At 42.9% G+C, this 22,361-nt stretch overlaps 2 protein-coding genes across 2 annotated transcripts; one reads left to right on the plus strand and one right to left on the minus strand.

Annotated features, from left to right (window-relative positions):
* Positions 1–5,476: 5,476 nt before the first annotated feature.
* On the plus strand, positions 5,477–12,657 carry aqp11 (aquaporin 11). The gene is made up of 3 exons (XM_071905899.2): positions 5,477–6,074; positions 8,359–8,475; positions 11,004–12,657. The coding sequence occupies exons 1-3, from the start codon at positions 5,477–5,479 to the stop codon at positions 11,105–11,107; spliced, it is 819 nt and encodes a 272-aa protein (XP_071762000.2). The 3' UTR covers positions 11,108–12,657.
* Positions 12,658–15,563: 2,906 nt separating this feature from the next.
* Positions 15,564–19,961, minus strand: clns1a (chloride channel, nucleotide-sensitive, 1A). Its single transcript, XM_078284199.1, has 7 exons — positions 19,530–19,961; positions 18,462–18,598; positions 17,906–18,037; positions 17,274–17,384; positions 16,960–16,965; positions 16,170–16,343; positions 15,564–15,634 (listed from the first exon to the last, which is right to left on the minus strand). Exons 1-7 carry the CDS (start codon positions 19,646–19,648, stop codon positions 15,564–15,566), a joined length of 750 nt encoding a protein of 249 aa, XP_078140325.1. The 5' UTR covers positions 19,649–19,961.
* Between the last annotated feature and the right edge of the window lie 2,400 nt (positions 19,962–22,361).

The following is a 22,361-nucleotide window of genomic DNA, read 5'->3' on the forward strand; positions in this document are numbered from 1 at the left end:
GTACATTAGAGTAGAGCTGAGCAGAGTGGAGTAGAGTACAGTACAGTACAGCTGAACAGAGTGGAGTACTAGACTTAGTAGAGTTGAGTCAAATAGAGCAGAGGAGAGGAGAGTTTAACAGAACACAGTAGAGTTAAGTAGAGTCAAGTAGAGCACAGCAAAGCAGACAAGAGTACACTAGAGTAGAGTCGAGCAGAGCAGAGTAAAACAGGGTAGAGTTGAGCAGATGGAATAGAACAGAGCAGATCTGAGTAGAGTAGAATAAAGTTGAGTAAGAGTAGAGCTGAGCAGAGTGGAGTAGTTCAGTAGAGTCACGTAGAGCAGAGTATAGTAAAAGAGTTGATTAGAGCAGATTAGAGCACAGCAGAGAAGAGTAGAGCAGAGTACAGGTGAGCAGAGTGAAGTAAAATAGAGTACAGTAGAGCAGAGCTGAGCTGAGTACAGAGTAGAAGAGTAGAGTTGAGTAGAGTAGAGTAGAGTAGAGTAGAGTAGAGCAGAACACAGCAGGAAGAAAATGACTTGCAAGTGCACATGTTTCAGTGTTTTTCAGTTACAGTTCGCTGCATTATGGCCTCAATTCTTTGAGGTGCGGGCTGTGCAGGAATCGTACCTGTCAGTCAAGGAGTATGCACATGGCCACAGGCGGGACATGGCTACAGAGCTAGCCAATCAGATTCAACGCTTTTCAGAATTTCTCCCTTGGGTGCGCGGGTTGTCGCCCATGAGGAGCAGGGAACTGCGGCAACAACCTGTCCAACAGTCATGTTTGGTGGAAAACTTTAAAGTGACAGGATTGTCAACTCTTAGTGGATTTATTTCAACATCACTTCAATTTAAATGCATCTCTGCCTGTGTAATACTCTATATGGTATTTCACACATCCCCTGAAAGTAACCCAGCAATATACGGCATATACTATTTGTCGTAAAAACTGGGGGCTTTCAAGATGGATTTATTATAACTACAGAAGAGTTTCCAACCTTTCGACTGGCAATGGTTCAGGAAGTAGTCAGACACTATAGCAAGTTTACCTTGATGGGGTGCAGATAGACAAGGTGTGTTCCTCCAACCGCTGCTGTATATTTCTGAGAAACTGCTGATAAGGGCTGAAAGAGCGGACATGAAGCTAGCAGTGACTCGAGTGTTTGCACTGTACTCTTGTAATGCGAGGAAGCCTTTGAGCAGAATGGCTGCAGTCGCCAAGCTAGCCGTCCTGCTTGTTGCTGTCATCGACGGCATTCAGGCAGAACAGAATATCACCTATCATGAGGGAAGGGTACGATTACACCTTCAAGTCCCCCAGGGAGGCCAACTTCTGCTTGATCTCCGGATCCGTCGGTGAGGAGATGCTGATGCTGTGGGACACCTCTGACCTCGAGAGCTCAACGCTGCCTGAAGACTTGAGGGAACGCCTGCAGGTTGGTGTCCAGCTCAGTATTACCTCTTACAAGATCCACAGTCTGACTCACTCAGACTCCGGCCTGTACCAAATGGAGTGCTGGACGGACGGCAACGTGACATACCAGACAAACATCACTATTACTGTTTGCAGCACCATAGCAGAGGGAAGATCTCCCCTGGTGAGTGTTGGAGAGACAGTGGAGCTGCCATGTGAGGGAGCAGGGGACAATCTGACGGTCCAGTGGCTCCGGAGCGTTTCTGTACATCATTATAATGGCTGGACTAGATTATTGGGGGATGAAAACACACCCCTGATAGACAACATTGAAGGGAGACTGCAAGTGGTGAAGAACACCTCCTCTCTTTGTTTCTCCAACTTCAAAACGGAGGACTTTGACAAGTACACCTGTCTAGTGATGGACAAGCAGCAGTGTGTTAGCAGTCACCCTGTAGATGTTCAGTTCCAGTTCGACTATATCTACCATCCCGTAGGAGACAGGGCCACGCTGCACTGCGGCGACCTCGATTTCGGTGACGAGGCGAGACATTGGCTCTGGTCCAATATGAAAACAACGTCAGAATTCTCCAGGAACCTGACCGACCAAGGAGGAGGACTCCCTGGTCTTTTCATCGCTGATGCTCAACCAGACGGGGGTTTACAGCTGCATCGCAGCATCTCACAGCTGGAGACCTTATTTCCTGGTGGGGTGTCCTGAGCTTGCCCCACCCGCCGTACAGCTCTTCTCAGAGGGAGATGAGGTGACTCTCGGATGCAACCACAGTCTGCGCGAGGATGTCTGGCTCGTTTGGTTCAAGAAGACGGACAAGGTGGAAGACACTATCTTTACCGTCTTTCCTATTTATGGAGAAAAAACTCACATCCACGAAGATCTGAGAGGCAGAGTGAACATGTCTTTCCCTTACACAAGCCTGGTCCTCTCTAACGTCTTGCCGGAGGTCTTGGTGTGCGGTTATTGGCACAAGGGACGAAGTGCAGTGTGTGACGACAGCCAAGACCCTCCTAGTCGCTAGAGACCCTTTTGGGATTTACTCCACCTTCTATGCAGTATGGTCCTCGCTGCTGAGCAGTCTTCTTCTGGCGACTTGTGTTGTGGTTGCCGTGATCTGGAAGACCAGGAGAGGCGAGCAGACTTCAGCAGTCTAGAGTCTGGGGTGATGGAGAGAGAGAGAGAGAGAGAGAGAGAGAGAGAGAGAGAGAGAGAGAGAGAGAGAGAGGATGTTCTTTAATGAAACATCTCTCTCATAACAAAACAAACATCCACTCCAACACCACCAATACTCTTTTAATTTGTGTTCATTTTCAAGGGCCTGTATTGCTTTGCTTTTTGTGAATAAAATGACACTGCTTTTCATTCTTTATCCAAATGCAGTGTTCTGATTTCTGAAATGGCAGATTAGAGTTTCACTTATATAAACATTTCTCAGAGGCAGAGCTGCTCTGGAGGCAGAAATAATCTGATTGGTTGAGTTAAACCACACTGACACCACTGTGATCTCATGAAATTTTGTGAAATGAGCACAAACTCTGAAATACAGACTATATGTTGTGGACACAAATGATGTTAAGATTACGTTCCTCCACCACATATGATCATATGACAACAGCATCAATTGGACACGTCATTTTCACCGTTAACGTGCCTCATTCATGTAATCCTTTCATGGTGGGAACATGTATTTCCCTAATTCTTTATGCACGGAGCACATATTTCCATTTTAAGAGATTGTGCTGATTTCACAAAATTGAAGGACATCAGGCTGACTGAAGCCCAGAGAAAAAGGTAAGGGATAAGAGAGAGGAGGAAGCTAATATTATGAAGCCTAGCGCTGTTGAAACTGAAAAAAAGCAATCTAGCCATGCTAAGTTATCTAGTTAGCTAACCTGCTGACCTTCCAACATCAAGAATGAATGAAAAAAAAGTTATTGCCATTCCTATTTTTATTTATATTCTGATCATAGTTCCTTCTTTTCCATTCAAATTTGCCAGTTAGCTAACTAGCGCTCAGAAAAGCTGTGGTTCTTTGGCTCCGCCCATTGAGGTTTAACTCAACCAATAAGATTATTTCTGCTCTGATTCAGAGAAATGTTTTTGTAAATAAAATTCCTGCTCTGAAATGACATGTAATGCATAATTCTTCAAATAAAAATGAAAAATATGGTGTAACTGATTAGCGTGTTTTGTTTTTTCAATTGGTAGATATCTCATTTGGGAACAAAACTCTAAATTAAAAATGCAAAAGAAATTAAATATGCACTCTGTCATGACAGGGCTCCAAAACACACAGTACACACTCCAATGAAGGACAAAGCCACTTGCTGTAAGTGCAATAGAAGAATATAGGCTTAACTTTCTCAATTTCCAACATCCCTTATGAAAAAGAATATAGTAATCCTTATGAATAAGAAATTTAGAAGGACACTATACAAATATCATAGCAAAACTTTAAGTTCCAATATAGGAATACCATAGGAATATTATATTGATACCTTAGGAGATAAAAATACAATCAAGTATGAAAATATCACCATAAACTCACCACAGACACACTAAAAATCCCTATATTATGTCCCCCATATTATAGTGATAGCATAGGTGATGCTATCCGTATTGCCCGAAATTATTTTCACTGGAATTGACATTTTTGTGACCTTTTTGTCTGGAAATGTGTCACTGGATGCCACTGTCAAATTAGCAACAGAATAAACCCTAACTCTAACCCTAACTAACTTGGTCTTCTTTTAAAAAACACTAAAGCTTAATCTGTTTTGCACCTGTATTGGTATTAAGATTGTTGTTACAAAAATGCATATCGGTATCAGCCTAAAAAAACTCGGTGCATCTCTAATAGGAGATAAAATATAACAAACTACAATGAAGCCACTTCTAACTCACTGTTGAGTGCCATAGATACACCATAAGTCCCTAAGAAAAAATATAGGAATATTATAGTGATACTATAGGAGATTAAAAAAAAAAAAAACATAAAATACAATAAGGCCACTATAAACTTACTATTTAGTACAGACACACCAAAATAATTTATTCTTTAATAATCTAAATAGGTGAATCTTTTATGTGCACTGGGATTTAAACAAAAGAAGAGGATGTGCAGAGAGGAGGCCGAGAGGGAGGAGGAGAAGTGAGGGAGGAGGAGAAGTGAGGGAGGAGATGCAGAAGAAGAGGAGGGGGTAGAGAAAAAAGAGGGAGATGGAGAAGAGAGAGGAGGAGGAGAAGATGGAGAGAAGAAGAAAGGGAAGAGAAGGAGAAGAAAGATGTGAAAACTAGAGGGAGGAGGAAAAGAGAATGGGGTGGAAAAGAAGAGAGGGGGAAGAGAGGAAGGAGGAGGGGAAGAGAGGGAGGTGGAGAGGAAAGGGAAGAGAGGGAGAATGAGGTGGAAAAGAAGAGAGAGAGGATGAGAAGAGAAGGTGGAGAAGAGGAGGCAGTGAAGAGAATGAGGAGGAGGAGAAGGGTGGAAAAAAAGGAGGAGGAGAGAGGTGGAGGAGAGGAGAAGAAGAAAGAGGTAGATGAGGAGGAGGAGGAGAGAGGGAGGTGGGGGAAAGAGGGAGAGGAGAAGAAGAGAAGGATGAGGAGAAGAAACGAAAGAGGAGAAGATGAGAGGGAGGTGGAGAACAATAAAGGGAGGAAAAGAAGAGGCGGAGGAGATGGAGAAGAAGAGAAGGGATAAAAGGGGGAGCAGAGGAGTAGGAGAGGGAGGAGGAGGCAAAGTGCAGAGCTCAGTCACTTCCGCACCATGTGAGCTACCGGGGCTGCAGCTCATTTGTTCCCCGCTGCACTTCACACCCTGCGGGCAGAGCAGAGAGCCGCAGCCCGGTGCAGTCGCGAATCCACCGGGTTAGAAACACCAGACAAGGCCGTGGAGAGGACACCAGCGGCCCGGTACTTAGAGCCGTGCATCCCGACGACCGGGGGAGACACCGAGAGAGAGACCAGGCAAGTTCGGGGAGAAGACAGAGGCAGCCCGGTGTATCGGCGCCTCCCACCGGCCAGAAGCACCGAGAGTCCCCGAGAGAGAGAGCACACCGGCCGGGGAGATGACTGCAGACGTGGCGGTGTCTCTGTCGGTGCTCGCGGGGATCGTCCTGCTGAGCGAGGCCACCCGCAGACTGCTGGCCCGGGCTCTCGCGGACACCGGGCTCGCGGTTTACGCGATGGAGCTCGTGTCCACCTTCCAGCTGTGCTGCTGCACGCACGAGCTGAAGCTGCTGGCCGAGGTGGGCGGGATCGAGCCTCGACTCGCTCTCACCTTGACGTACCTGGCGTCCGTTGTCCACGCGCTCACCTTCAGTGGGGCCATCGGAAACCCCTCTGGCGCGCTCGAGCACGCATACCATGCGAGGCTCACGGGCAGGTGCGCACTGCAGCGGATCGCGTGCCAGTTCGCGGCGGCGTGCGTGGCGCGAGCCGCGGTGCCGGTGATCTGGGGTCTCGGGCTGTCGGGGCTGCACCTGCGACACAAGCTGCTCGGTTTCCCGTGCCTCAGCCCCATCCACGCGCCGCTGCCGAAGGCCGCCGCCGTGGAGCTCGCGTGCGCCTTCGCGGTTCAGACCGCTGTCACGCACACGCGAGCGGTGGAGGAGAAATACCGGGTGCACGCGATAGCTGCTGTCATCACAACAGTGGTTTATGCAGGTATGACAGTGTTCTATTCTATTCTATTCTATTTGATACTATTGCATTCTATTCTATTCTGTTCTCTTTATTCTATTCTATATTGCTCTATTCTATTCTATTCTATTCTATTCTATTGAACTCTGTTCTGTTGTATTCTATTGTGCTCTATTATATCCTGTTCTGTTCTGTTGTATTTTTATTCTGTTCTATTCTGCTCTATTCTATTATATTCCTACTCAGTCAGAGGTTTGAATAGTATTATCAGTGTTGTGTGTCTTGGTATTATCAGTAGATGAATACAATGTGACTGCAGTGGTGATTAGTCTGACTGATAATGTAATAATGTGATAATGTGATAATGTGAGGTCAGAGGTCAGAGGTCAGCTACAGAGCAGCCTCTCTGCAGCTGGTAGGGGTTCAACATCTTGCTCAAGGACACTTCAGCAGGGTGGAGACTTGTGATGGACAGTCTATCTATTTATGTATAAATAGATATATACCACCAGGCCTTCATTATCAGTGCTGCTCTATATTTAGTGTTAATTAACTGTGACTCCAGTGTTAATTATGCTGATAAAGGGGGATATCTTATATGCACAGAGAGAAAGGCATCGTACTTACACTCCTTAAACTCTCCACTACACATCTACACCACTACACCTCTGTCTCTCACAAATAATCAGAGAATGGACAGACCATAGATATAGAAATCCTAGACTGGGTACATCCAAACTCCCCGTGGCATAGAGAAGGACCTGGTGTACATCATTTACCTGATAAATACAATGAAAGTACAAAATAGTAGAGATGTTTTCCTGATATTGAGTTTGAACCCCTTTTGTACAATCCACATCTCAACTGTCTCAAAGCTTCAAACTCCTTCTCTAACTCGTCTGCTTCTCTTTATCTACATCTCCTCCTCTGTGATTGGTATAGCTTTAATAAGGGAAATCAATAAGGGATAATGGCTTTTACCTGGATTCACCTCATCAGTGAACTTCATGAGAAGAGTCACACTGTGAGGCCTGTGTGTGTGGATATTAGGGAATTAACAAGGAGAGAGAGCGTTGACCTTATTCCCTGTGGAGGCTGGAACTAACAAAAATTACACTATAAAAATAGAACTGATGAAAACGCCTGTGAAATTGAAAAAATGAGCGAGAAATTGTCAAGTGACTTGGTAAATCCAAAGACAATTTGATTAAAGTAGAGGTGATTTGATTAAAACAGAGCCATTTTCTTCATTCATGACCTCTTTCTATCAGCAACATTCATCATTTAAACAGCAAATAGCCATTTATCATTTAAGGAGAGAAACCTCCAGTCTCTAGAAGGGTGAACTGAAGAATTTCTATTAAGATAGTAGTAATTTTTGTTACTTCCGCTCTCATACCTAAGGAGGCTTGCTATTGGCCGTGATTTTTGATGGACATTAAGGTATGAGAGCAGAAGTAACAAAAATCACTCACATTAAATGATAAATTGGCAGAAGTAATAAAAATGACGAGGCTGCATGCATTAATAAATGGCAATGGTGTAGTGCAAATGATGAATGAAAGGAAAATTTGATATCACCATGCAGTTATTTAATCAAATCACCTTTGAATTTATGAAGTCACTTGACAATTTATCACTCTCCGTTTAAATTCACATGCAATTTAATCTAAATTTTTCACATTTTTCACCTTTTTAAATTAAAACCCTTGTAGGGCTCATCTTAAATGATAAACTGCAACTGTGTTGTTAACATGATAAATGATTAATGACAGAAAGTTGATAAATGGTGAAAATGTCAAATTGGATGCTGATTTACTAGCGCCATGCGTCTCTCTGTGCTTCTGACCCAAGACCAGCCAGTCCTGGAGGAACTGTGTATTTTCTGAGTTAAACATTATTTAACCTGCCACCACCCCCTTGCTCTCTCTGTATCTGTGCTTCTTGTGTGTGTGTGTGTGTGTGTGTGTGTGTGTGTGTGTGTGTGTGTCTATACTTATGCTGACCAAATGTCCTCACAAGGATAGAAAGATGAGGAAAAATCTTCCGAAGCGAGGAAATTTTGCCGCTTCTCAGTTCTGTAAGGGGCGAGATTAGGATTTGAGTTTAGGGTTAAGATTTGAGTTTAGGGTTAAGATTTGAGTTTAGGGTTAAGATTAGGATTAGGTTTAGAGTAAAGGTTAAGGCTAGGCATGTAGTGGAGAGGGTTAAAGTTAGGGTTTAGGGAACTAATGTAGTCAGTGACGGTTCTCACAAGTACAGTAATACCACCGTGTGTGTGTGTGTGTGTGTGTGTGTGTGTTTCCAGGCGGCAGCACGACAGGAGCGGTGTTCAACCCGGCCTTGGCCTTCTCCACCCAGTTCCCCTGCAGTGGGAACTCCTTCCTGGACTACAGCCTGGTCTACTGGCTCAGCCCGCTGCTGGGTGAGTTCAAGATCAACTTCAAGTTTGTTTACATATAGCGCTTTATCACACGCCTGTCTCAAAGGACTGTACAGAGAAAGAGCCTAACTAGATCTAACTGATCAACAGTCAACCACTGAGCCTCCGCCACACACTGGATCACATCACTTACATTCATCTTGATATTATAGAAACTAGGGGACGGGACAAACTCTTCTGTCTTGTTTCTGGCGATGGGAGACAGAATTCTTCCTGCCTTAAAGCTGCAAATCTTAAAAGTATTTCATCAGTGGGTTTCAGTGGAGAGTTTTAGTTTTCCCACGATGCTCTAAATGCTGTTTCAGAGGCTTTTCCACCCTGGTAAGAGTACAGTTCTGGGGGAAACACTGCACTTCTTTTTCTTTGGCATGATAATTTAAAGATACTGAATACTGGCACAAAATATCAGTAGCTTCCATACAAATATTGGTCGGGAGAGACAGAGAGAAAGAGAGAGTGAGAGAGAGAGAGAGTCAGAGAGACAGAGAGAGAGAGAGAGAGAGAGAGAGAGAGTCAGACTGTCTCTGTCTCTTTCTGGCAGTCGGTCATGCTGGAAGTGTTAACCCAAATCTGATAAGCTGTTTAACTTACATAACTCACAACTCACTTATCTCACACACACACACACACACACACACACACACACACACACACACACACACACATGCACCCTCTCTTTCAAATGCACCTAAGAAACACACTAAATACCTCTCTAAACCCCATAAATGAATTTAATTTAATTTATATTATCTTGAGAAATTTAGGCTTGGATCATCTAGTGATATGTACCTGTAACCGCTGTTATAGGTTTTCATTATGGTATGATTATGGTAACTAGAGTGATGATTGTAATTGTCGAGCCATATTACCCAGTGAGTAGTCAGCACAGCCTGTTTGTGTTGGATTGAAATCGTAAAAATCAGTTTAAAGTAGATTTTCAGGCTTTTCAGGTGTCAGGTGACATCTGCAGGTATTAGTGTCGAGTTAGTGCTCTGCATAAAACCAAAAGATGATGAAGAAACGTAAAGAAGGGAAGGGAAAAGAAAGGAGGGAGAGGGAGACACACTTCAATGAAACCTTTCCAAACCAAACAGAGGGAAAACTAACAAAAAAAAAACACCTTAAAAACTCCCACACACACACCTGCACCCCTTTCATTCATGCTCGTTTTCAACTGCTTTTCATTGTTCGTCTAAATGCAATGTTTTCACTTCTGAAAGGACATGAAATGGATAAGAGAGAAAACAGAGAGAGAGAATATATAAGAGCAAAGGCTGAGATTTACCAAGACAGCCAGGGAGAGGGTGGCACAAGGAAGAGGATTGTGTGTGTGTGTGTGTGTGTGTGTGTGTGTGTGTGTGTGTGTGTTGTGGCCCTGTGTTTAATGGAGGTCAGGCAGAGCTGAGTTAAACTCAGGATGTCCTGTTTGTGATCTGCCGCAGGTGTCAGGTTTCCCTTCCTCTGTTACACTTTGTTCTCTCTCTCTCTCTCTCTCTCTTCCTTTCTTCTCCCTTCCTCTTTGTCTCTCTCTGTATAGTCGTGTGCAGGGTTACCTGTGCAGCTCGAAGGCTGCGTTCACAGCCAGCAGGTTCTGAATGGTTTATGTGAACTCATTTAGTTTTGTTGGTTTGTCCAGGTGAGAACAACGCCATTTGAACTCTGGTGGCACCAAATAACGGCACTAAGATGCCTGAAAATACAAATCTCAGTCCTGTAACAAGAGAACTGCGGTGCGGTAGGAGTGAGAATATAATCCCGCCAACACAAGGGACAAGGGATTATGGGTATAAAGAGACAGATGTTGACATCTGATAGCCAGCAGTTCCTCATGCCTGGAAAGCCTAGCAGAACAAAATGAACAGGAAGACAAATACAGAGCAAAGTTCACCATGCTGAGCTAAAGTTACACGAACTGAAAAAATCTCTAACCTGCAGGATGACAGGTCACCAGTCCAGTAAACAAGCTGCTTGTGAGTCATGTGACTTCTGTTTACAAACCCTGGTTCACTTGTAATTGTGCAGTGTGAAGCTGAATGAACCAAATACAAAAATGCATCAAAGTCCACTTGTCCACTCTGTTTCAGACCAAAGAAAACAAACTGAAGGTGTTTCATATTACTGTAGGCACTTTGGATCACACTCCTCCATTTCTCCTTATTCCTTTGAACTCTTTTCCTTCCTTATTTCACATTTCTGTGATTTATGTCTTACTAATCCATAATAATCGATAACTGATCGATTTCTTAAAGACCCCATGAAATGGCATCTTTACTTCCTTGATTTCCTTTACTTCGTTGATTAAACCAGGATGTTGGAGGCGGGACATAACACAGTGAGGGATCAATCAAAAGTCTAAACCAATGGGAGATCAGTTAGGGAGAGAAAGGCAGTTTTATTTGATCAGAGGGGCGGAGGAAAATCTGTTATTAAAGATCCTCTGTTTTCCAGGAAGGAAAAGTAAGCAGAGTTGATTTCCTGGAGACTTGAAGTTCATTCTTCTCCTCTTGCAGGTATGATCAGCTCCGTGTTGCTGTTCGATAAAGTCGTCCCTCTGCTGCGGAGCAAGGCCGCCCCGCCTCCCTACCGCCCCCTGGAGACCAAGAAGAGGAAGTGAAGATCAAAGGCATGATGGGATACTATGGGTGTGGAGCCGGATGGGACACTCGGCTGATTCAACACAACTTTATTGTACGGGAAGCGTTTCAAACCCACAGGATCTGCTCTCCAGACTCTAAACCTGCGGAGCACTTCTGAGGTTTTTAAATGGCTGCTTGTTATTTTTTTGGGACGATTTCAGTCAAATATCAAACATGAATGAAGGAAGAACAGCACTGATATGCACTTTTTTTTTTTCTTGAAGACTGCAGCCTATAAGTCTTCTTCTTTAAAATGGACCATGATTATCCAGATGATTATACAGAGCACATTTGAGAAGCTGAACAGCTGACTAAAGACACTAACATCAGCATATTATTTTATGTATATGTAAGAAAGCACATGTTAACAGGGCATGAAATTAACTGGCATTCAGAATTTCGCAGGCCAGTTTTCATTTTTCTAGGCTGCCAATTTGTTTTTCGGGAAAGACAAAAGTGGTTGAACCCTACAGCACAATCATCAGTGTAAATAAATCATCAGTATGCCAGTATTTCCACTCCATCAGTCCGCATCCATCAGAGTTAATTTAACACTTTTAGATGGAGGTTTTGTTCAGCTGCCTCAGAGCCACATCAGTGAAACAAAACTCTCCATCCAACACTAGTCATATCCAAATATTTACTTTAATAGTTACTGAAAAATCAACACTTATGAACACTGGAAACTTTGCTGTGTATGTGATTTTTAAGATCAATTTTACATTTTTAAGATTGGACTGAATCCATGTGGCTACCAGCTGAAGTGGATTCAAAATTTTGACTTACCAACTACAGTCAAAATACACCAGTATTTACCTGCTGGTTGGTGTTAATTTCAAGCCCTGCATATGAGTATTGTAGGCACAACATATTATATATTGAGCCAAGTTTTATTTTTGTATAACTGCACAATTTACTTGAACTAATTGACTAATTAATGCTATTTTCAACTGGAAAGTTCAGTTTAGCTGCCTGATGTCAGTTCAATTAATGATAACAATGTGATCATGTTACTCCTCTAATGTTGGATTTAGGACTTTGGGGTCCAGCTCAAGTGTTTTTATTTTGTTAAGCTTATATGTGACATTCCAGAGACAAGCACACACACATACACACACACACACACACTGCAGTAATGTACTGTATATGGTTAGTTTGCACAGATGTAACTGGTGCCTTTAGATCCTCTGAAGAAAACTCCTCTCCTCTTTCTCACCTTCCATCATCTTCCTGCCTCCTTCCCTCTCCTCTCTTCTTTTCCACTCTTCTCATCTCTGTTCTTTGTAAAAACTGGAGGTTGGACAATTTTGAAATGAGATTGAGCACAGATGAAGCAGAGGAGACAAGACGTACTGTGAGGAGATCAGTGGAGGATGAATGAAAAAGGGTGAATCATGTTATGTTAAATGTATAGAAATGATTAATATACACATTTAGTAGAGTGGATGAGAGATGTCTGCGCTCTACAGAAAAGTCCTATAATTTAGGATATTTTTAATGATTTAGTCAAAAAGTACTCAACAAGAACTCACACACTGATGAAAAAGGAACAAAACCAAAAGAGGCAAAGAACTGATGATAGTCCGATAGAACATTTCGTTTGTGCACTTTTTTGTCACTTTTGCACCTTTTGGAAATACATATGAGTCCTTTTTTTTGCATACAGAATACACTCAGAATACAGAGTGAATTCATTTGGTTGTTAGAGGACAGAGTGAGCATGATGGGAGAGGTAAAGTTAGGATGAGGGAGAAAAGAGAGGGAGAAGGGAAAGGGGATTAAAAAAAGAGGCTAATGTAGGAAAAGTGGAGAGAGAGAGAGAGAGAGAAAAAAAACGAGAGTGGAGAGAGTGAGGTGGTAATCTGATAATTTGAGTAAATCCTTAGTGGGGCAGAAATAACTCAGCTGATCGGGGGGGTTAGACAGGGTGAGTTTAGTTTCACACACACACACACAACTGTCTCTCTGAAACACAAATAACGATGATGTCATAACAATGCGACAGCGGGGACAGTCTGCCCACAGGCCCGGGGGTTCAGAGGCAGAAGGTTGCCAGTTTGAATCCCTGGACCAGCTGGGAAAATGTGTGTGTGTGTGTGTGAACCTAAATTCACCTTGTCAGTCAATTTTCCCTGGATAAATAAAGGTAAAAAAAAAAACCCTGTCTGTTACTACACTAACACACACACTGTCAGCCTCTTTCTACACCTGTGGAAAAACCCTGCTAATCATATTTCACCATTTTAGTTTTCACGATTAATAAGGATAAAATATTCACATATCGGCAATATTGACACATTTCATTTAGAAAGTTCTAATTGAAACTAGTCAAGATGTTGATGTCAGACGCCAACAACGCCGTCGAATAATTTAGTTCCTGCAACCATCAACACTAATGACCTCAATCATAATATCTAGCAAAATAATAGTTTCGCCTTTTCATCCATAATTGCCGATACACACATTCAAACCTGTCGCACTACTGTAAACACACACCCAGTAAAGAAAGACTAGACTAATGTATTACTGCTATAATCACACACTTTCTCATTAAACATATTTTAAACACACACACACACACACTGATGGAAGGATGGAAGGGAAACATGACATTTCCTGTGTGTAAGATAAAATATACTGTAGTCTCACAACATCAAACTGTGACACGAACAGACGTTTCCATGGTTACGGTCCTGCTGAACTAGGTTTTGGCAGAAGCTTGTAAATTACTTTCAGCTTGTAATAAAATCATTTAAAAAAAAAATCTATATTTTTGTGTCAAATAATTCACGTCATAATGGTAAGAAGCCGTGCAATAGGCTGGATTTATTATATAGAAATGATTATTTTGTTTGAGAACGTGTAGTAGATAATCTTTTAGTTAGTTATTGTGCAATGTTTTTATTCCTGTTGTGTCTGTAACTTATGTTGCTGCTGTCTTGGTCTTCCTCAGAAACTCCTGATCTCAATAAGACTAAACCTGGTAAGACAAGAGGTTCGATAAAGACGGATAAAAACTATTTTCATACAAAAACTATGCATTTATTGACGATTTCATACAAAGACAAAAGCTCTCCCTTTCTGGGAACATCAGATATCAAGTTGGTCTTTAGATACAAAACACAAAACAGAGAGATGGTCTTTTTTTTTTTGTTTTTTTTTTACAGTCAACAGAAGGAACTGGGCCTGTGGGGCTGCGTCTCAATAGTCTGCAGTAGTTCACTTTGATGCATCCCCGTCGTCTTTCTGAATACGACCAGGACAAAGCCATGATGGAAATGATGTGAAGATCAGCAGAAAAACAACCACAGAATGCAACTTCTGATCTATAATGCAATATATAATAAACAGACAAGTTTAGGAAGCTACTGAAGACTATTGAGATGAGTTGGGACAGGAAGAGAAGACGAGTTAAGAGCCGAGAGGCGTTCAGGAAGCCTTGGAGAAGTGCTGCTGTCCTCTCATCCTATCCCATGATGCAACACTGGTGCTTTGATTGGCAGCTGAGAAGAGCTCCATCTGAACAGAGAGAGACAGATAAGACACATGAATGGACAACATGTAAACACATTTTGATCATCGTAGTTTATTTACTTATTTTTATACATTTTTGTCAATAGCCTATTTTATTCTGAAGTTGTGTTTTATTGATTGAGTTTGAAGACATATTGACGGAGTGAATAAAGCATGATGGATTGTGCAAACATGTTGGTTCTCAGAATGGACTACAGCTGCCACTACAGTGTTTCCACAAATGTGTAAAACTGAAACACCTCTGTCTATGATTTGCATCCCAAACTGATTTAACCAAATTTCTTACTCTGCAGAAAATGGCCGCCGCAAAATGGTTTCAGACCGGAGCAGTTTGGGACACCGGGTGAAAACACAGAGCAACATTTCCTCAATGAGATATAGAATTTCTATCGTCTGTGTACTGAGGCTCTGACCTTTGACCTCCTTACTATTGGTTGCTTGTACTTATGATTGCATTGTTATTTTTAAGTATACTTAAAACATCTTTTTAAATGGTGTTTTAATGCTGTTTTGTTTTTAAGCTGTAAAGTGCTTTGACTCATGAGAAAGCGCTATATAAATAGAATGTATTATTATCATTATTATTATTCTTATTATTACTGTTGGTGATTCAGGAAGTGAAGCTTATTCTACTGCTGTGCTCACTGTAAGCTGCTCTGGGTAAGAGCCTCAGCTAAAAGCCTGAAATGTAAATGTAATGTGTGGAGAGCAGAGGTTCTTCCACCTCTTCAGCCAGAGAATCAAACTAAATAAGTGAAGGGAAGTTTCCTAGTGCAGCTTTAAGATCTCTCAGAACTGCGACAGTAACCAGTAATGTGCTTTACTTTAATGCCAGCCATCATTTTGTGAGATACTGGTGGATATGCTGGTGACCCATGTCGGGTCTGGACTGGTTCAGACTCACCAGTGATCTACGTCTGCGTCCTCAAACTGACCGGCCACCGTCGCTCCTGCGTCGACCTCCATACCGTCTGTCAACAACAACAACAACAACAACAACCAACACACTCAATCCACAAAAAATGCTGCATGAAAGTCATCCATAATTAAATGTCAAAAACAGATGATTGTATCCTCTAAAACTAACTATTTTATGAGCAAAAGTCTTAAGATGATGCATAATTTTCGCAGCAACCCATACAGTGCTTAATTTCATGACAGCAATAATTTTGTAAGAGTAGGCGTGATGTTTTTCACATGGTGAAGAAATCTTTTTCAATGCAAAGTTGTGCCACAGAACATAGCAAGGCCCACAAGTCACACAATTTTTAGAATAACTTAATTTATAGTTTGTATGCATAGAAATGTACATGGGCATCAGATACACTCTATTTATGCTATTTCCACTAGCCAGGTAGCCAAATTTGACTGGTTTGAATCAAGACGACAGCAAGGACACTCTGACATGGAAAAACACATCAGTTTTGACAGGAGATCAAACCCAGTCTCTCCAACAAGCTCCCCTATGTGTGTGTGTGTGTGTGTGTGTGTGTGTGTGAGCTGTACCTTCGAAGTCGGCGTTGGGCTCGTCGGTTCGAACCCCGGCCATGTGGTACTGCTGGGCGACGGACTGGGCCAGCATCCCCTCCAGCCTCTCCAGGGTGGCCTGGCCCTCCTGGGTCAGCGCCGACAGACCCTCCTCATAGGTGTAGAAGGTCGGGATGTCGCCCTGACCGTGCTCTGGGTGGGGGGGGGGGATAAATGTGGAAGAAAGGGTGGGGAAAAAGAGGGAGATAGGGTTAATGAAGGGGAAGGAAGAGGGGAGAGGAACAAAAAGGGAAGAGAGGTTGAGGGTGAGAAAGGGAAGGGGTGGAGGACAAAGAGAGGAGAGGGAGGAAAGGAGGTAGGGTGAGGGAAAAAAGGGGAGAGAGGGAGATAAACGAGGCAGAAAGGGGTTAGAAAAAGAGGGACAGAGGGTTAATGAAAGAAAAAGAAGAGGGGAGAGGAACAAAAAGGGAAGGAGGTGGCGGTTGAGGGTGTGAAAGTGGAGATGGGGAGAAAGAGAGGAGGGAGCAAGGAAAGGATGCAGCGAAGGAGGAGAGACGGGGGAACAAGGCGAGAGAAGGAGGGAGAGGTTAAAGGGAAGACAGGGAAGATAAAAGAGGGAGAAGGAAGCGAGAAGAGGATGGGAAAAAAAGAGGAGAGCGAAGGAGAAAGGGAGGGAAGGAGGGAATGAGAATGAAAAGGAGAAAGAGGGGAGAAATGATTGTCTGCCAGAGCAGGTTTGTGTACAAGACATTATCTGTAAAATTATCCAGTAATAACGTTGTAAAAGTAATAAGTCTGATCGTCTTACCTGCCTCTGTAATCAATGAATCCAGATCAGCAGGGAGAGACAGACAGACAGGGACAGGGTGAGAAAATACATTAAAGAGTTGAAGTTCAGTTGTAGTTTCATACCAGCTATTGTTTTGTCTCACTTTTTTTTAACAAGATAAATATTTCATTTTGTATTGAAACTCTTCATATTGGTCTGTAATGATGCTTTTAGGTGCTGGACTCAATGCTCCAAAACAGCTGTCCTGGTTGTCCGTCCTGATGGTGTGTGTGTGTGTGTGAGTGTGTGTGAGAGTGTGTGTGTGTATGTGTGTGTGTGTGTGTTCCTCTCACCAGCCTCCTCCACATCGTACTCCTCTCCTTCGAAGTCGTTGTCCGAGTCGTCGTCCTCCGGGTCGGGGTGCAGCGCCTGGCACTCGCACATCGCCGAGAACATGGACTCCACTGCACGTGCACACACACACACACACACACACACACACACACACACACACACAGAGAAAAACATGAATCCCCACCAGGTGCCTCATACTAATCAGTATGGCAGTGCTGCCCCTCTGTGGTCATTTCAATAACCTGTAAATATCACCGTCAAATACTGTCAATATGTCAGTGTGGATACGTCAAATTTTTCACATTTCTTGAAAGGAGGGTATTGAAGTGGGGAAACTCTGGGACACATTAGGCCTTTAAATGAAGAATTAAGTGACAAAAACAAACAAATGAATAATTAAAATGTGAAAATTAAATAAAATGTCATCATTGGTTTTCCAGACTGTTATGCTGTAGCTGTAATCAGGGAGGAACCTCCATCATATTGACACTGGACTACATGACCAATATTGACCTGATATATTGGTGGAACCCTAATTTAAACGGATGATTTAAATGCGGTTTGGTAGACAGATAGAGTCTGTCTAGACACAGTACCCCCTTGTACCCTGTCCTCCAGTGTTTCCACTCACATGCAGCCTTGTCGCTGGGCACAAAGCGGATCTCTGTGATCACTCCTTCCTCGTCATCGTCATCATCACCACTGCTGGCGTCTTCGTCATCATCGTCATGGGCGTTCTCTGCCATTTCCGCCTCGTTTTCATCTGGAGGGGGGGAATTAAGGTAAAAACACACACAAAGAATTAGAAACTCATGCAGACGGACACACCCAAAGCCAGAAACAGACAGAGAAAAACACACTAATATGACTTTTCACCTTCCTTTCTGGATCTAAGAGAGACCTACAGAAACATCAACAGAACATCCAAGCTCCGCCCACACCGTTTGATTGACAGGTGATCTCTGGGAAGTGCAGTGCAGAGACACCACAGCAATGAGGCTGAGCAACAAAGACGGAGACAAAAACAAAACAGAATCTCTCGCATGTTACGACTCGTGACGCTTCACCATGTCTTCCACTTTCACTTCAACCCGACCTGCCAGACGAAATCCCCGCTGAGGCCAAATACTGCCAAGAAATACTGGCTGTGTGTCTCGCTCATTATAGAGTGTGTGTTTTCCCCTCACCGTTCAGTTTGGCGTTGACCATGACGTACAGGTGTTCCTGCGGATAGGCGCTGAGGTCTCTGGAGATCGCATGCAGGCCGATGGAGGGGTAGTCCAGGGAGAAACCCATCCCCGCCCCGTCGAACCACGACAGACGCCTGGAAAACAAACGCGCCCAAAGCTGACAGTCGATCATCAGCGTGACTGAAAATTCGTTTAGAGAATCACAGCGACCAGTTTGCAGATCAACTGCATTTAGTTTTATTTTCATGTTTCCAAAAATGATACACTTACCGGTAGTATCATTTAAAATGTCATGACTTTTCCCAAAAGTTTAATGATGTTTTACAATTTCACAAACATTCCCAGGCCTGGAAAAGAAAATGTTCAAATTCCATGACTTTTCCAGGGTTTCCGGGAACTCCGTTATTCATGATGTGACAGAATCAGAGGTGGGGACTCGAGTCACAATTTGAACTACTTGAGACTTGATTTGATGCATGAAGAGAAGACTTGAGACTTGAATGACTTGGGACTTGACTTTGACTTGTACTTTGATGACTTGAAAAGGTTTCTAAAGTCTTGACAAAAGATCTTGGTGTTCTACATTTAGACTTGACATCAATGACATGGACTTCACTATGTAATCTACCTTTAGATTTGGGACTTGACTTGAGTCTTGTGCTTCAAGACTTGAGACTCGAGTAAAGTTGACACATCTGAACACAATTTATCCCAAAACAAGCTCTGTGATTGTTTTTGGACCTTTGTTACCATCAAATATGGTTTGTGAGATGAAATATGGTGTGTAATAACATAACAGAGTTGTAATTATTATAAACAGTTCGTGATGCCCTGGAGCTGACAGGCCCCACCTGGCCCTGCTGTGGAAACGGGCCACAGGTTGCCCAGTTTGGGGTCTAACTTGGCCTGGGCCACCCCGGGGAGGCAGTATCCTGTGATTTTACGCTATTTTCCGTTTACCAAAGTGAACACAACCTCCTCGGGTCCTCGGGTATGTATAAAAGTCCATGGGAAATTAAGTAAAGTTGGTGGTTCAGACGGTAAAATAGCAGCAGCATCACTTACGTTTCCGCGACGTACAGCGTGCCGCAGCCGAGCCCCTTGCCGTCCAGGATCGCTGTGGTTTCGGCTTGCTCATGCTTCACTCCCTCGGTGGGAGGAGGGACGCTTTTCAGCAAAACCATCGTCCGTGCCGTTAGATCCGCTGGATGTGGCGGTTGGGAGGAAAAAAAACACAGAACCGCACCGTTTTTTTTTGGTTGTGGATGAAGCTGTCAACAAGAAGCTGTGACCTATTTCGTGCCACAAATCTTGCTAATTTACTGTGAGACTCAGTAAAATGCTCGACAGCTGGGGGGGATAAACTGAGCGCCGATCTGTGCGCTTCTTTTCCGGGTTAAACACAACCAGGCTGGGTGGTTCAGAAAGTTATTAGAGAGGCAGAAAGTCTGGAAATCTCCTTTAGCTTGCTGTTGTTTGGCTGGGCTGGCGTGCTGGTTCACAGGAAGCGCGAACTGGCTGCGCGAGCAGAGGAGCGGCGGCAGGAGCGGACAGACACACTAACAGAAACACACAGGACACCTCCTGTCGCCCCCTGCAGGCTGGAGGGGGAACTGCAGGGCCGGAGATTAAAGCGGCAATAAGGAAGGTTTTTACTGTCCCATATCACAAAATGACCAAAATATATCTGCTGAGATTTATGGCTTTCTGAACTCACTTTCCCCCTACTTCTGGAACAAAAACTCTCCCAATCTAATCACATTTTCAACTGCACCAAGATGGAGGACGCTGCTGCTGCTGCTTCTTCTTCTTTTTATTCCACAATAGAAAGCAAGGTAGACACAATAAACAAATGCATCTCGGCTTAAAATGGACCATATTTGGTTAAATTGACAATAGAAAACAAATAAGGCAGAGGTGTGACCAAGTCCCAAGTCAGTCTCAAGTCTTGAGGTACAAGTCTCAAGTGAAGTCCCAAGTCTAAATATAGAACTCCAAGTCAAGTCAGAACAAATCAAGAGTCCAGTATCAATTTAATATCTTAAAGAAAACTAAATATCTAGGACTTTTCAATGCAATATGGTTTTAATAGGATAAAAACTTGGTAAGAGCATCATGAGTTTGATTTCTATAATCAGTTTCAACTTCAATAAATTCAATCACTCCATACAAATTCAGAAAACAGAATTTAAATTCAGTCGTCTGCTGGAACAAATCTCATCACTTTCAATCTAAGTCATTTACACAAACACAAGATCTCAAGTCAAGACTTTAGAAACCTTTTCAAGTCATCAAAGTACAAGTCAGAGTCAAGTCCCAAGTCACCAGAAGACAGATTCATGAACATGTAAACAGGCACAAACAGCAGAGGAAATAAGACGCAGACCAGGTGGAGTTTTGAGGAGATGCTTGGGATGTTGGTTTTTAATAACTTAGAAAACATCTATGTTACAGCGATACTACAGTACAGTACAACATAGAAATGGAAGGAGCCGCATTCACACCCGGTGGTGCCTGTTTTTATTCCACATTATTTGGACCGGACATTTTGAACAAACAGAATCTGCCGCGTAGGCTTTTTTCTTTTTCTTTTTCTTTTTTTTTTTTTAAAAACAGTGAACACAGATCTACATCAGGTTCAGTGGAGCGATTATGGGCCGGCAGCACGAAACACAGATTAAGCCTCGTTCTAGACAAGGATTTCCTTTCTTCTTGAACAGATTTCCTCTAAAAAAACACAAAACAAAAAAGTGTTCAGTCTGCGGTGCCGTCAGGCAGAAGAAGTACCAAGATCCTGTCTAGGGTGGAGTTCAAACCAATCAGCTCACCCCCATTTATTACTGGAATGAATCAATTAATTAGTTATTATCAAGTCTGCCTAGATAGGGTAAAAAAATACATTTAAATATGGGTTTAAATGATGGAGGTTCCTCCTGACCACAGCTATAGAAAACCAGTCTGTAAAACCTGCAATGACATTTTATTTCATTTTCACATTTTAATTATTCATTTAATTGTTTGTTTTTGGTCAATTAACTCCTCATTTAGAGGCCTAATGTATCCCAGAGTTTCCCTACAATTGAATAGCCACTGAACAAATGTTATTAGTCTGAGTTTCAATGGAGAGTTTTAGTGTCCTAAATGCTGCTTCAGAGGCTTTTCCACCCTGACAAGAAGAAAATTCTGGGGGGAAACACTGAATACAGAATTTTTTTTGCATTAAAATGGTCAAATTGAATACACAAAATATCAGCTATCAGTGACTTCAGTCTAAAGATATTGATCTCGGCCTTCAAAAACCCATATCGGTCAAAACTGAAAGTGTAAATCCTCCGAATATGATGTTCAAGAGGCTCGACTCCAAGTTCTGCAGAGTTGCAGTGAAGTCACTTTATTTCAATCTGATTTTCCCAAACATCCATCTGTCCTTTTTCTGTTTCAGACACATATTGTATCCGCGCTGGCATCTAGAAGGCTTAATCCACATCCATGCACCCCATCAGACCCGGGCCAAACAGGATTTTGGTATTCTTTGTGTGGTTTGTTGTCGTCTACTGAGGAGCCAAACAAGGCGGGAGGTTTTCCACGTAGGACAATGTAATGAGTCCCAGAAACCGTATTATAGACCAGTGGTTCTCAATGTGGGGTCCGGGGACCACCAGAGGGTCCTTGAGGGGGTTCCACAGCAAATTGATGAATTGTTTAACTTCAGCATTATTTCATTTACAAGAAGTTAACACAATTAGAGAATATAGAATGACTTTTGATCATAGTTTCACTGTTATCTCTCTGCCTACAATACAGATAGTCGTGGAATTCTGGAGAAAATCATATCTGACAATAAAAAATATTCTCAGATTTGGGTCTGAGAGACAAAATCTCATCAAATGGGGGTCG

The sequence above is a fragment of the Centroberyx gerrardi genome, chromosome 6 (assembly GCF_048128805.1).
Source record: "Centroberyx gerrardi isolate f3 chromosome 6, fCenGer3.hap1.cur.20231027, whole genome shotgun sequence".
Classification (NCBI taxonomy): Eukaryota; Metazoa; Chordata; class Actinopteri; order Beryciformes; family Berycidae; genus Centroberyx; species Centroberyx gerrardi.

What these genes read in the sequence shown, in the direction of transcription:
- aqp11 (XM_071905899.2), top strand. Translation starts at nt 5,477, where the DNA reads ATGACTGCAGACGTGGCGGTGTCTCTGTCGGTGCTCGCGGGGATCGTC. An exon ending in CACAACAGTGGTTTATGCAG is followed by an intron (nt 6,075 to 8,358) that starts GTATGACAGTGT and finishes GTGTGTTTCCAG; the next exon opens with GCGGCAGCACGACAGGAGCG. An exon ending in CTGGCTCAGCCCGCTGCTGG is followed by an intron (nt 8,476 to 11,003) that starts GTGAGTTCAAGA and finishes CTCCTCTTGCAG; the next exon opens with GTATGATCAGCTCCGTGTTG.
- clns1a (XM_078284199.1), bottom strand. Translation starts at nt 19,648, where the DNA reads ATGGTTTTGCTGAAAAGCGTCCCTCCTCCCACCGAGGGAGTGAAGCAT. An exon ending in GGTCAACGCCAAACTGAACG is followed by an intron (nt 18,038 to 18,461) that starts GTGAGGGGAAAA and finishes CCCCCCCTCCAG; the next exon opens with ATGAAAACGAGGCGGAAATG. An exon ending in GCCCAACGCCGACTTCGAAG is followed by an intron (nt 15,635 to 16,169) that starts GTACAGCTCACA and finishes TGTTGTTGACAG; the next exon opens with ACGGTATGGAGGTCGACGCA.